This window comes from Bos indicus x Bos taurus, chromosome 18 (assembly GCF_003369695.1).
Source record: "Bos indicus x Bos taurus breed Angus x Brahman F1 hybrid chromosome 18, Bos_hybrid_MaternalHap_v2.0, whole genome shotgun sequence".
NCBI classification, from domain to species: domain Eukaryota; kingdom Metazoa; phylum Chordata; class Mammalia; order Artiodactyla; family Bovidae; genus Bos; species Bos indicus x Bos taurus.
This window is the reverse complement of record NC_040093.1, coordinates 17,289,637-17,301,359: the sequence shown is the minus strand read 5'-3', so window position 1 is coordinate 17,301,359 and position 11,723 is coordinate 17,289,637. Positions and strand designations below refer to the sequence as shown.

The 11,723-nt window shown below is 51.3% G+C and overlaps 1 protein-coding gene across 5 annotated transcripts; it reads right to left on the bottom strand.

Moving 5' to 3' along the window:
- Window positions 1-2,551: 2,551 nt before the first annotated feature.
- On the bottom strand, window positions 2,552-11,703 carry RINL (Ras and Rab interactor like). 5 transcript variants are annotated; one of them, XM_027515876.1, is made up of 13 exons: window positions 11,396-11,703; window positions 9,481-9,566; window positions 9,307-9,398; window positions 8,948-9,107; window positions 7,235-7,337; window positions 5,799-5,871; window positions 5,648-5,712; window positions 5,006-5,155; window positions 4,513-4,920; window positions 3,793-4,110; window positions 3,412-3,543; window positions 3,085-3,248; window positions 2,552-3,002 (listed from the first exon to the last, which is right to left on the bottom strand). In XM_027515876.1, exons 3-13 carry the CDS (start codon window positions 9,357-9,359, stop codon window positions 2,940-2,942), a joined length of 1,689 nt encoding a protein of 562 aa, XP_027371677.1. In that variant the 5' UTR covers window positions 9,360-9,398; window positions 9,481-9,566; window positions 11,396-11,703; the 3' UTR covers window positions 2,552-2,939. The 5 variants fall into 5 exon arrangements, with proteins under 5 accessions (XP_027371677.1, XP_027371678.1, XP_027371679.1 ...); XM_027515877.1 differs by having other exon boundaries at window positions 9,491-9,566; XM_027515878.1 differs by lacking the exon at window positions 9,481-9,566.
- Window positions 11,704-11,723: the final 20 nt, after the last annotated feature.

Sequence of the window (11,723 nt, the reverse complement as noted above, 5' to 3'; positions counted from 1 at the left end):
GAATCCTTGGCAGCCTACCCCATCAAGACCTGGGATGTGACCATTCTCTCACTCCCCCTTCTCCTGCAACACAGGTAGGGGAAAGTCTGGCAAAGGCCCTGGGCTGGGTGGATGCCTGGCAGGTGTGGGGAGCAATGAGGAGGTGAGTGAGGCTGAAGCAGGTGAATGAGGGGGCGAGTGGGAGGAGATGAGAGTCTGGCAGGCCCTATGGGAACTTGTGGGCTTCAAGGGCCCTGGGCAGCACTCAGGCCTTCACCTGGAGTGAGCTGGGCTACGTGACCTGGGCAAACAGTGGAACATCAGGATGAGAAGAGGCCTCAAGATCAAGATGGTGGGTTGTCTCCAGCTGACTTCTGTGACCAGGCCCTAGGATGAACCAGGGGGCAGTGGGAGGCTTATTGTATTAAACAAACAAATTAAAATTTCCTCTCAGGTTAAAATTTCTTCCCAACATGGTGGGAGGAGGGCTCAGCTTAGATATCAAAGAATAAAAAAATAAAATTGTGTTTCTTGCAAACCTAATTTTTGGCCTGAGAGGTAGATCTCGGATCTATTTTTAAAATTTCCTCTGGCTGCCACTTGGAGGGCATGGGACAGGATTCCCAGGACTGGGAGCCAGGAGGCAGGGGGAGGCTGGGGCTGGACCATGATGGAGCTGTGGAAGGGGAGGAAGTGGGGGGAAGCGGGAGGAGAGGAAGGGTCCAGGATGAGGCTTGGGCTCTGGTCTAGGGACTTGGGGATCATGAGGGCCCCCTGAAATGTGGACTAGAAGGAGGAATGGGTTTCTTGGAGATGCTGTGGCCAGTTTGGGACATCATGGGAATGGGAGTCCAAGAGGAGGTATCCAGGAGGAATCCCAGAGCTTCAGAGTGAAGCCAAAGCCATAATTAACCAATGATACTCCAAACATCAGCCATTTAGTCTCACTTTCCCATACTTTGCCTCGTATCCATGTGTCACCTATACACTTAGCTACTTAATCATTTTCTTTAAATCAATTCACTTTTTAAAAAATTAAACACATTTATTTATACAGGAAACATCATTTCACTCCAGGAAGTGGAAAACTGCCATAAACAGAATAGAATAGTACAAATAAATCCAATGATTCAGCAAGGATCAAAGAGAGGTGTTGAGAGCATGGGCTAAAAAGTTGTTGGTGGGCAACTTAGTCAGGGTCTCAAGATACCACCCACAGAGTGTCAAAAAGCCGAATTGTGTTCCCTCCCCAAATTTATATGTTCAAGTCCTAACCCCGGAACTCAGAATGTGACTATATTTGGAGAAAGGGCTTTTAAGAGGTGGGTGATTAAGTGAAAGTGAAGTCATACAGATGGGCTCTGATGCAACATGAAAGAAAAGAAAGAAAGAAAGACAGTGAAGTCGCTCAGTCGTGTCCGACTCTGCGATCCCATGGACTGTAGTCTACCAGGCTTCTCTGTCCATGGGATTTTCCAGGCAAGAGTACTGGAGTGGGTTGCCATTTCCTTCTCCAGGGATGCAACATGAGTGGTGTCCTTACACGAAGAGGAGATTAAAACGAAGACACACACGCAAAAGAAAGACCATGTTGGGACTTCCCTGGTAGTCCGGAGGCTAACACTGCACTCCCAATGCAGGGGGCCTGGGTTTGATCCCTGGTCAGGGAACTAGATCCCACATGTTGCAACTAAGGGTTCACATGCTGCAACTAAAAATCCCCTCATGTTGCAACTAAGACCCAGCACAGCCAAATAAATAAAATAAATATTAAAAAAAATACCCACTCCAGTATTCTTGCCTGGAGAATCCCATGGACAGAGGAGCTTGGTGCTTGGCAGACTATGGTCCATGGGGTTGCAAAGAGTTGGACACAACTGAAGCGACTGAGTAAGAGTACTGTATATAAAGTAGGTAAACAACAAGGACCAAGTGCATAGCACAGGGAACTGTACTTAGCATCTCATAATAACCTGTGATGGAAAAGAATCTGAAGAATATATATATATTCTTTAAATATGCTTAAAACTAACACAACACTGTAAATTAATTATACTTCAGTTTTAAAAAACAAAGTCAAAAGCTGAGTCCCCTTCAGTTTTAAAAAACAAAGTCAAAAGCTGAGTCCCCGCTGAGATTCCAGGGGAAAATCCATTCCTTGTCTTTTCCAGCTTCTAGAGGATGCCTACATTCTTTGGCTCCTAGCCACATCACTCCAACCTCTGTGTGCATCATCATATCTCTTCCTCTGACTCTGATCTCCTTGCCTCACTCTTATAAGGGGATTACATTGGGCCCACCTGAATCCAGGATAATCTCCCCATAGCAAGATCCTTAATTTAATCACATCGGTAAAGTCCCTTTTGGGCTTCTCTGGTGGCTCTGATGGTAAAGAATTCACCTGCAATGCAGGACACCCAGGTTTGATCCCTGGGTCAGGAAGATCTCTGGGAGAAGTGAATGGCAATCCACTCCAGTATTCTTGCCTGGGAAATCCAATGGACAGAGGAGCCTGGTGGGCTACAGTTCATGGAGTCGCAAAGAGTTGGACACGACTGAGAGACTAACACTATCACTTTTCAAAGTCCCTTTTACCACTTAAGGTAAAATATTCACAGATTATGGGTATTAGCAGGTGGACATCTTGGGAGGGGCATTATTCTGTTTACCCCAGGGAGGATCCAGTCAGAGAAGCTGTAGTTTTAGACAGCAGTGCCTGAGACAGCCTCACTAAGAAGGTGATGTCTACCTAAGGGTCTGAAAGAATAGAAGGAAGGAGCAAGGTGGATATTGGGGAATGGCATGCCAGGAAACAGGAACAGCCAATGTAAAGGTTCAGAGGTCTTTAGGCCTGTTTCCTTTTCCTGGAAACCCCTGCCTCTAAACGACAGGGGTCAGAAGTTGGTGCTGTCCCAGATGCCTCCTGAATCTTGCTTGTGGGGCAGAAGTGTCTGAGATCTCTAATCATCTTTGGTCTCTTGCATAATCTCCATCGCCCATGGTTCCTCAAAGGGCAGCTTGGCCTGTGGGGAGAGGTAGGAGCCTGGGTCAGAAAGGAAACAGGTCCAGCCCTCCCTGCCACCCGCAGTCCTAAGGAGTGATCACCTGGTCCCCGGAGGGGCTCTGTCTGTGCAGCGTCCGCCTGCGGTGCCACTGGCGCAGAGAGGCCCGGACCTCAGAGCTGAGCCCCTTGTGCGCACGGGCCGTGTCAGGCTCGTAGTGGGCAATGTGGTACAGCGCCCCAAACCACGTGGTCAGGTAGTACCCGGCTACGGGCAAGAAGAGGAGGTCAGCGCAGCCATCTCAACTCCCCCGAAGCCCAACACCACCTCCCCCCCACCCCGCGCAGGTTGCCAGCCTTCCCTCCCACTGCAGGCAGGGGGCCTAGGGTGCCTCTTGTCGGGTCCCGGGGTTCTGAGGCTGGGGGCTCACCTTCTCCCCGTAGTTCGTCCGGATCCAGGAGCTCCATGAGAAACTCTACGTCCAGCTGCGTCTCCCCAATGTCTGGACTCCAGATCAGTTCCTCTGTCAGCGCTGGCAGGAAGGCGTCGGCCCCCAGGGGCTCTAAGGGAGGGGAGGACAGGCTCTGGGGTTGGAGGGGACGTGCTGGCAACTTCCATCCCATCCACAAGACCGCGAGTGCTGGCTACCCTTCCACTTTGCGGGATATGCAAACGACCCTCACTAGATTCCCCAGGTCCGCGTAAAGCTTGCCATCTTCTCCCGCTCGACGTGTGCACAACCGCCTGCTGCCTGGGTCTCACAACCCTCAAGTCACTCCACATCCAGGTAGACTCAAGACCCCTACTTTACCTTGGTTCTCCCCACGAGCCAGACCCTCGTATACGTCACTGCACACCGCCAGCAGGAGCGACACCTTGCGGCGCGGGGCGCAGGCGGCGTGGAGGTGCGCCAGGCGCTCATGAATGCGGCTCCGTAGGGCAGGGGCGGGGCTTCGCTTCTCACGCCCCGCCCCCTGGGCTCCCGGAGGCCCCGCCTCCGCCCGCAGGGCTACCTGTCGCCGCCGTAGTTGCCGCAGCTCTGGGGCGCGGAGCGTGCGGAGTCGCATCCACAGGGCGGGCTTCAGAGGCGCCAGCACCGCGCGGTACAAGGCCGCCTCCACTGCGGGGCCTGCAAGGGTTGAGATGGGGTTAGGCAGGGCCGCCAGGTTGACCCATGCCACGTTCTCTCCACTGACCCACCATCACCAATCACCACCCCTCCTTAGCCTCTGTCCACCCGCTTGTGTACACGTAGGTGTGAGCACATGTGGAAGAAGGATCCTGGGTATGAACAACCGCTTGGGAGAGAGAATATGCGCTGTCACACATGCGTGAAACGGAGCAGTGGTGAACAGAGTAGGTGTTGCTACTTGTGGGAAAGGGAGCGTGAGTAGAAAAGGAAACAGATGCGCTCAGAGATGGAGAGAACGAAGTTGGATGTGAACACCGATGTAGGGCCAAGAGATGGCAAATGTGAACCTGTGGGGGTTTGGAGAGTGTCCCTCGGTTCCCTCTCAGTCCTCCCCCTTACCTAGCTCCTCCTCCTTCTGGGGGGCCCCAGGTCCCCTGCTTGCGAAGACAGCCCTGACATCGGGATCCTTTGCTAAGTGATCCTGGAGGTCAGTAAGGAGGTGCCGGACGTCCTGAAGCAGCTCTGTGGCCGGGTCCCCAGGCCTGTGGGGGCCCCCAGCACCTGAGGTGAGGCGCGCCCGGAAGCTCCGGAACTGCTTGGCCACGTAGCTGCTCCGGGCCCTGGCTAGAGCCCGGACGTGCTGAGTGAGCATGTCCTCAGGTCCTTCTTCATCATCTTTGTCATCCTCCTCCTCCTCATCCTCCTTCTCCTCCACCAGGCTGGCCAGAGCTGGCCTAAGATGGTGTTCCTCTGGGCTGAGCGGGCCCTCCACCCAGGAGACACGGTGAGGGGCTGGGTTCCTGGGGGCTGATGTGGGGAGAGGGTTGGGTTCCACAGAACAGCAGCAGCAGCTTCTTCATCCCTCAGGGGCCCCGGGCCCTGCTTATCTAACCTGGACCGTGTCTCTCCGCAGTCTCTGGAGTTGTCTCTGGCAGGGTCTGCTCCATCCCCCATCCTCTGTGGGTCTCCAGGTAGAGGTTGTTCACCAGGAAGAGCACCCTCCTTGAGGTGCTGAGTTGGATGCTGCCGATTTGCAGAGGATCTGGGGGACAGCAGGAGTGAGGTGTCCCAGGTGTCCAAGGGGCCAGCCTTGGAGTCTTAGTGTTCAGCCTCATTACTGGAGGAACTGAGATTCAGTTTCTGGTACCTCCTCACTCAGACCCAGGAGCTGAGCACCACCCCCCTCAACTTTTTCAGGTCCCCTTGTGCTGTGTGCTTAGTCGCTCAGTCATGTCCAACTCTTTGCAATGCCATGGACTGTAGCCTGCCAAGTTCCTCTGTCCATGGGGATTCTCTAGGCAAGAATACTGGAGTGGATTGCCATGTCCTCCTCCAGGGGATCTTCTCAACCTAGGGAATGAACCCAGGTCTCCCGCATTGTGGGAGGATTCTTTACCATCTGAGCCACCAGGGAAGCCCCTCCAGTCCCCTTTATCCTCCCTCAAACCCTGTAGTTTGGTCCCCCAGGTACCATCCTCCTGGATCGAAGAGGTGGATAGGTGGACTCTTTCTCCCTTAGAGTATCATGTCTCACCTGTGTTTTGGTCTTCGGGCCCCAGGGTAGGAGGGGGCAAGAGCAATGTTCTAGGCAAAATATCCCTGAGAAAAGATAAGCAGGGGCCACAGTGTGGGTGGGGTGTCATAGGGAAGGATCCTCCTTAGCACCTTTAATGGATGACCTGTACCTGCTGGCTGATAGGAAGGCCAGGAGATGGGGCAGATCTGGCATGCAGAGCTTAGAGGATTCCAGACACACACCTGAGGTAGTGGAGGGGAAAGAGGGCAAGAAGGAATAAGTTAGAAAACTTGAGGGGTAGCAGCGTTCTTTTTTCTGGGACTCTCTCTTCCCCAATCCTGCAGTTCCCCCCAAGAACCTTCAGAACAGAAAAATTTCTAGCCATTGCAGTCCCCTTCTTTTCCTGTATTCTTATGCTAGCATCCCACTTATGCCACCAAATATGATTCATTGATTAGGCAATATTTATTAAGATAACTATTTTCAGGCATTGGAGATATATTTGTCAAAAGACAGATACATTCACTGCCTACCTGTAGCTTACCTTTTAGTGGAGGGAGATGAATGAGCAAACAAATAATGCTAAGTGTATAGTGTATTGAGTGCCAGAAATGAAATAGAGTGATCGAAAGTGACTAGGCCTATCATTAGCTGTGGTGGTCAAAGAAGATTACATTTCTATAGAGGTAGAAAAGATGGAGACTAAACTAGCCATTCAAGGAAGGGCACTCATACAGGAAAAGCAAATACAAAGGCCCTGAAGTTAGGACACATTTAGCCTGCTCAAGGAACAGAAAAAACAGTCTCTAGAGCAGAGAGAATGATGGGCAGTAGTGAGCAAGTGCTAATCATAATCTTATAGGCCATGATAAGGAGTTTATCTTTTAAATATTTATTTATTTGGCCATACTGGGTCTTAGTTGCAGCCTGTGGGATCTTCATTTTGGCATGAAAACAGTTGCAGCATGTACGATCTAGTTTCTCAACCAGGGATTGAACCCGGGCCCCCTGCATTGGGAGCATGGAGTCTCAGCCACTGGACCACCAGGGAAGTCCCATGAGGAGTTTAATGTTTATCTAAAATGTTGCAGGGCTTCCCTGGTGGCTCAGAGAGTAAAGCGTCTGCCTGCAGTTCGGGAGACCCGGGTTTGATCTCTGGGTTGGGAATATCTCCTGGAGAAGGAAATGGCAACCCACTCCAGTATTCTTGCCTGGAGAATCCCATGGATGGAGGAGCCTAGTAGGCTACAGCCCACGGGGTCGAAAAGAGTCGGACACAACTGAGCGACTTCACTTTCTTTTTTTTTTTAAAGATGTTGCATGTCCTTTGCAGGGTTTAAGGCAGGAATGTATAACATCTGGTTGGTGTTTCAAAAGACCACTCTGGCTGCTGTGTCCAGAATGGACTGCAGGAAGAAAAGGGTGGGAGCACAGAGACCAGAGAGGTGGCTGCTGCAATTGTCTGGGCAAGAGGTGATGGTGGTTAGGATTAGGGTATGGAGGTAGAGAGGATTAGGAAGATTCAGGAGATATTTTACAATAAAAAATGACTGATCTTGGTGATAAATTTGTTGTGGACTGGAAACTTGAGGGTAGGCTCCTCACCTCCAGGAAGCTTCTGGATCTGGTAGGTGTTGACTTCCCCTGGTGAAGATCCTGTCTTCAACACCAGGACCTGTCTGGGATGATGTCCTATGACCAGGAAACTCTTGGGGAAGGGAGACAAAGGCCAGGTTGAAGAGGAATTCTGCAGAAGTCTATTACTATTGCCTGCCTAGTATCCATTTCCTTTATTTTGGGTCCCACACCCCAAATTTCCTTTAGAAAACTCTATTCCACTCTCTACTTTAGGTCCTGCAGGTTGGACTAACTCTCCCAAGAGCCCTAAGTGTGGGTCCATGACCTGACCTAGCCAATAGGATTGAGTGTTCTCTGACTACTGTGGTTAGTTCAGAGATGCGAATGTGAACCAGATCCAGCCAATGGAAATCTCCCATGGGAGCTCTTTGGAAAGAGGCCTCTTTTTACACTGGGGTTGCTAACCTGGTAAGATGTGGCCCTGTGCTTGGGCCAGCCATCTAGAATTGCTTTATCCAAATCTATTCCCTACTCCTTGCAGAACTCTAGCTTTGTTCAGGGCATTAACAGGCCCAGCCATAGAAGATAGGTAGTGATCGATGTAGGCACTGGTTCTCACCTCTGGCTACATAACTCCCAGGAGAGCTTTTATTTTTTGGTTTGTTTGCTTTCTGGCTGCACAGCATGGCTTGTAGGATCTTAGGTCCTCCACCAGGGGTCAAACCCAAGCCCTCAGCAGTGAAAGCTCAGAGTCCTAACCACTGGACTGCCAGGGAATCCTTTCCAGGTGAACTTTTAAAAAATATTGCTACCTGGGCCTTGTCTGTATATTCTGGATCAATTGTGAAGGCTTTTGTTTTTGCTGGTAAAAGGAAAAAATGCAGCTGGTGCCTCCTTTCTTCCTTCCTCCTGCTTGGAATGCACACATGTGCTTGGGTCTGGGGCAGCCACTGGGCAACCGTAAGGGAAGTCTAGGAGAACTGCTGAGATGTCCTTGATGTCGTTTGAGGAGCAGAACTAGAACCTTCAGCTGTCTTTCTGGTTATGTTAGAAAGATAAATGCCTACTTATCAGGATATTGAAGAACAAGTGTTTATTTGCAGTGAAAAATATTTAGAATTTCCCAAAGTTTAAAGCAAAGCCAAGGAAATCCCTGGAGGTCCAGTGTTAGGACTCTGCACTTCCATTACAGGGGGCCTGGGTTCAAGCCTTGGTCAGGAAATTAAGATCTCAGAAGCTGTGCAGTGTGGTTAAGAAAACAACAACAACAAGAAATGGGATGAAGAGAAATATATATATATATATATATATATATATTGTCTGATGTTCAAGATTCAGATATCCCTAAAATTACTTTTACTTCTGGACTTTTTGTGCTTCCCTGGTAGCTCAGATGATAAAGAATCTGCTTATAATGCAGGAGACCCGAGTTCGATCCCTGGGAAAATCCCTTGGAGAAGGAAATGACTACCCACTCTAGTATGCTTGCCTGGAAAATCCCAAACACAGAGGAACCTGGCAGGTTACAATCCATGGGGTCGCAGAGAGTCGGACATGACTGAGCGACTAACACTTTCACTTTCACTGGTCTTTTCTGGACTTTTCAGTCATGTGAATCAATAAGCAGGATTTCAGTTTGCCTGGTTTGTGTTGTGCTTGTCCCTGGCAACCGGCAGGGTCCTAACTGGTTCAGGGTGTCATGGGGAGGGTCAGAGAGGGTGCCTGGGGGTGAGTACTTACCCCTGGTGGCCACAGGTCCAGAAGGGCTTTCGCACTGTGGGCATCCAGCTCTGGGATCTGCCACACCCCCCATGTCCTCTGAAGGCGAAGGAGTGACTCTGGGGTCCCAAGGACCCTTAAGGGGGTCTCACCAGCTCCATTCGCCTGTGATGGGATTAGTCTGGGACAGGCAGGGACCAGGAGACCAGGGGACAGAGGAAGGCAGTTGGACACTGAGATGGGGTCAGAGGTACAGGAAGGGGAAGCCTGGGGGCAAAGGGTAAGAGATGGGGTTCTGGGTTCTGTCTGGGGGTGGGTGGGAGTTGGATGGAAGGGGCTTCTGAATCCAGGGAGGCAGAGATGGCCTCAGCAACCCTCACCTCTCCTGGTCCGTGGGGCCTGCTGAGGCCTTGTCCTCTGGCTGGGCCGTCATCCTCAGGATGCAGGAGGCCAGGGAGCCATGGTCTGGCCTCTGGCAGGGAGGAAAGTATGTCTCAAGGCTGTTCCAGCCCAGGGGTAATATTCTAAATATTTACAACCCACATGGCAGAGACCTTGACCAACCAGGATGGACTTGAGATCCCTCGCTGTGCCAGGTGTTAATTCTTCAGTTCCTGGGTGGTGGGGAGATCTGGGGATCCTAGTGGGGAGGCCGGTAGTGGGAGAGGGAGGGGGAGGTAGGGGGAAAGGAAGAGGACTCAAAGTAGCAGCTATTTACCAAGTGGTAGGGTAATATTTTTTTAGGGAAGCCCAGGTGCTCAGCTGTAAAGAATCTGCCTGCCAATGCAGGAGAAGCAGATTTGATGCCTGGGTCAGGCTGACCCCCTGGAGAATGAAATGGCAACCCACTCCAGTATTCTTTTTTTTTTAATTGAAAAAATATTTACTTGGCTGCACCAGGTCTCATTTGCGGCATGTGGGCCCTTCAACGTTTGCCGCAGCCCGCAGTTTCTTCAGCTGTGGCATGTAGGATCTAGTTCCCTGACCGGGGATCAAACATGGGCCGCCTGCATTGGGAATGTGCAGTCTTAGCTACTGGACCACCAGGGAAGTTCCCCACTCCAGTATTCTTCCCTGGGAAATCCTATGGACAGAGGAGCCTACAGTCCATAGGGTCACAAAAGAATTGGACAGGACTTAGTGACTAAACAACAGGGTAATATTTTATATTTTAACATCCAGTGAAGCCTTATGAAAGTGGACCAAATGAATAACAACCATTGTCAAAACCCAGGGCCTGGAAAAGGGCTCTGCCCACTGGACAGTCTGTAAATGTGATCAATGTTATACGATGTCTCTTCTTCCTCCCTTCCCTGATCACAAAGGGGCCTTCAAATATTTTCTCCCAAGGTTTTATCATGAGAGATCTCAAACAGAAAAATTAAAATAGGAACTTCCCTGGTGGTCCAGTGGTTAAGAATTGGCCTTCCGATGCAGGGGATTCAGCTTTCATTCCTGGTCCGGGAACTAAGACCCCCACACGAAAGTGAAAGTGTTAGTCGCTCAGTCGTGTGGGACTCTGCGACCCCATAGACTGTCACCCGCCACAGCCTCCTCTGTCCATGGGATTTCCCAGGCAAGAATACTGGAGTGGGTTGCCATTCCCTTCTCCAGGGGATCTTCCCCACTCAGGGATCGAATGTGGGTCTCCCACATTGCAGGTAGACTCTTTACCTTCTGGGCCACCAGGGAAGCCCAAGATACCACGCTGCAGAGCAAGTAAGCCCATGTGCACTGCAAATACTGAGCCCAGGAGTTCTAGACCATGCTCCTCAACGAGAGAAGCCCTCATGCCCAAATGAAGACCCAGTGCAGCCAAAACAAGCAAATTAAAAAAAACTGAAATGATTTTACAGGGAACATTTATGTACCCACTACCTAGATTCTACTATTGACATTTTACTCTTTTTGCTTTGTCGCACATCTGTCCCTCTAGCCACTGGATCCCAACTCTTAACCGGGTATAGCTTCCTATGGTGGGTTATCAGTTAAGGAGGGCATTCTAAAATATTTTCCTTGCAGCAGTCCTAGGAGCAGGAATCCATCCATCTATCCATGCACCCATACATTCAATAAATATTTACTGAAGTACAGGACCACAATTAGGCGCCTGGGGAAAGGGTGATGGGCAGAATAGGCCCCTGCTCCCAGGGGCTTCCCTTCTTCTTGGGGTGGGTATAAGGGATGGATAATAAACAGCTAAACCAATCCATCAGCCCACTGTTCCGAAGTCCAGGGTGTTAGGAAGTGGGGGACAGAGAGCAGGTGCCCTGCTTAGGGGAGAGCAGGCAGGAAGGGCGGGGAGAGGGAGGCAGAGGCTTGCCTGGGCCCCATGAGAAAGCAGAAGGAGACGAGGGGTGCTGGGCAGGGTGTGACGGGGGCAGCTGCCTGATGCCACAGGGAGGCTACAGATCAGTGTAGTGGAGGGGGGTGGTGATGCCAGCTGCTCGGTCCCCTGGGGGCCCCTACCTGTTCTTCGAGGGGAGGCCTGAAGTAGCAGGAAGTGAAAGTTCCTCAGAGAGAGAGAGAGGAAGCTGAGCTGGCAGGGGAAGAGGCGGGGCTGGGGGGATCTGAAATGGACCCTCCTCCCTCTTTTTGGGGGCTCAGGTCTTAGGTGACCCGGCTTTGGAGGAAGGGACTCTGGCAGGTGTCTGGGAGTCCAGGGGTAACAGCCACGACCCAAGGCTCCCACGGCCCCAGGAGTCCGCTCTCGGCACCTTTCAGCACTCTTCACTCTGCTTCTCACGATGGTTTCCTTAGCGGCCGGAGATCTAACCCCCTTCCTCCGACAGCTTCC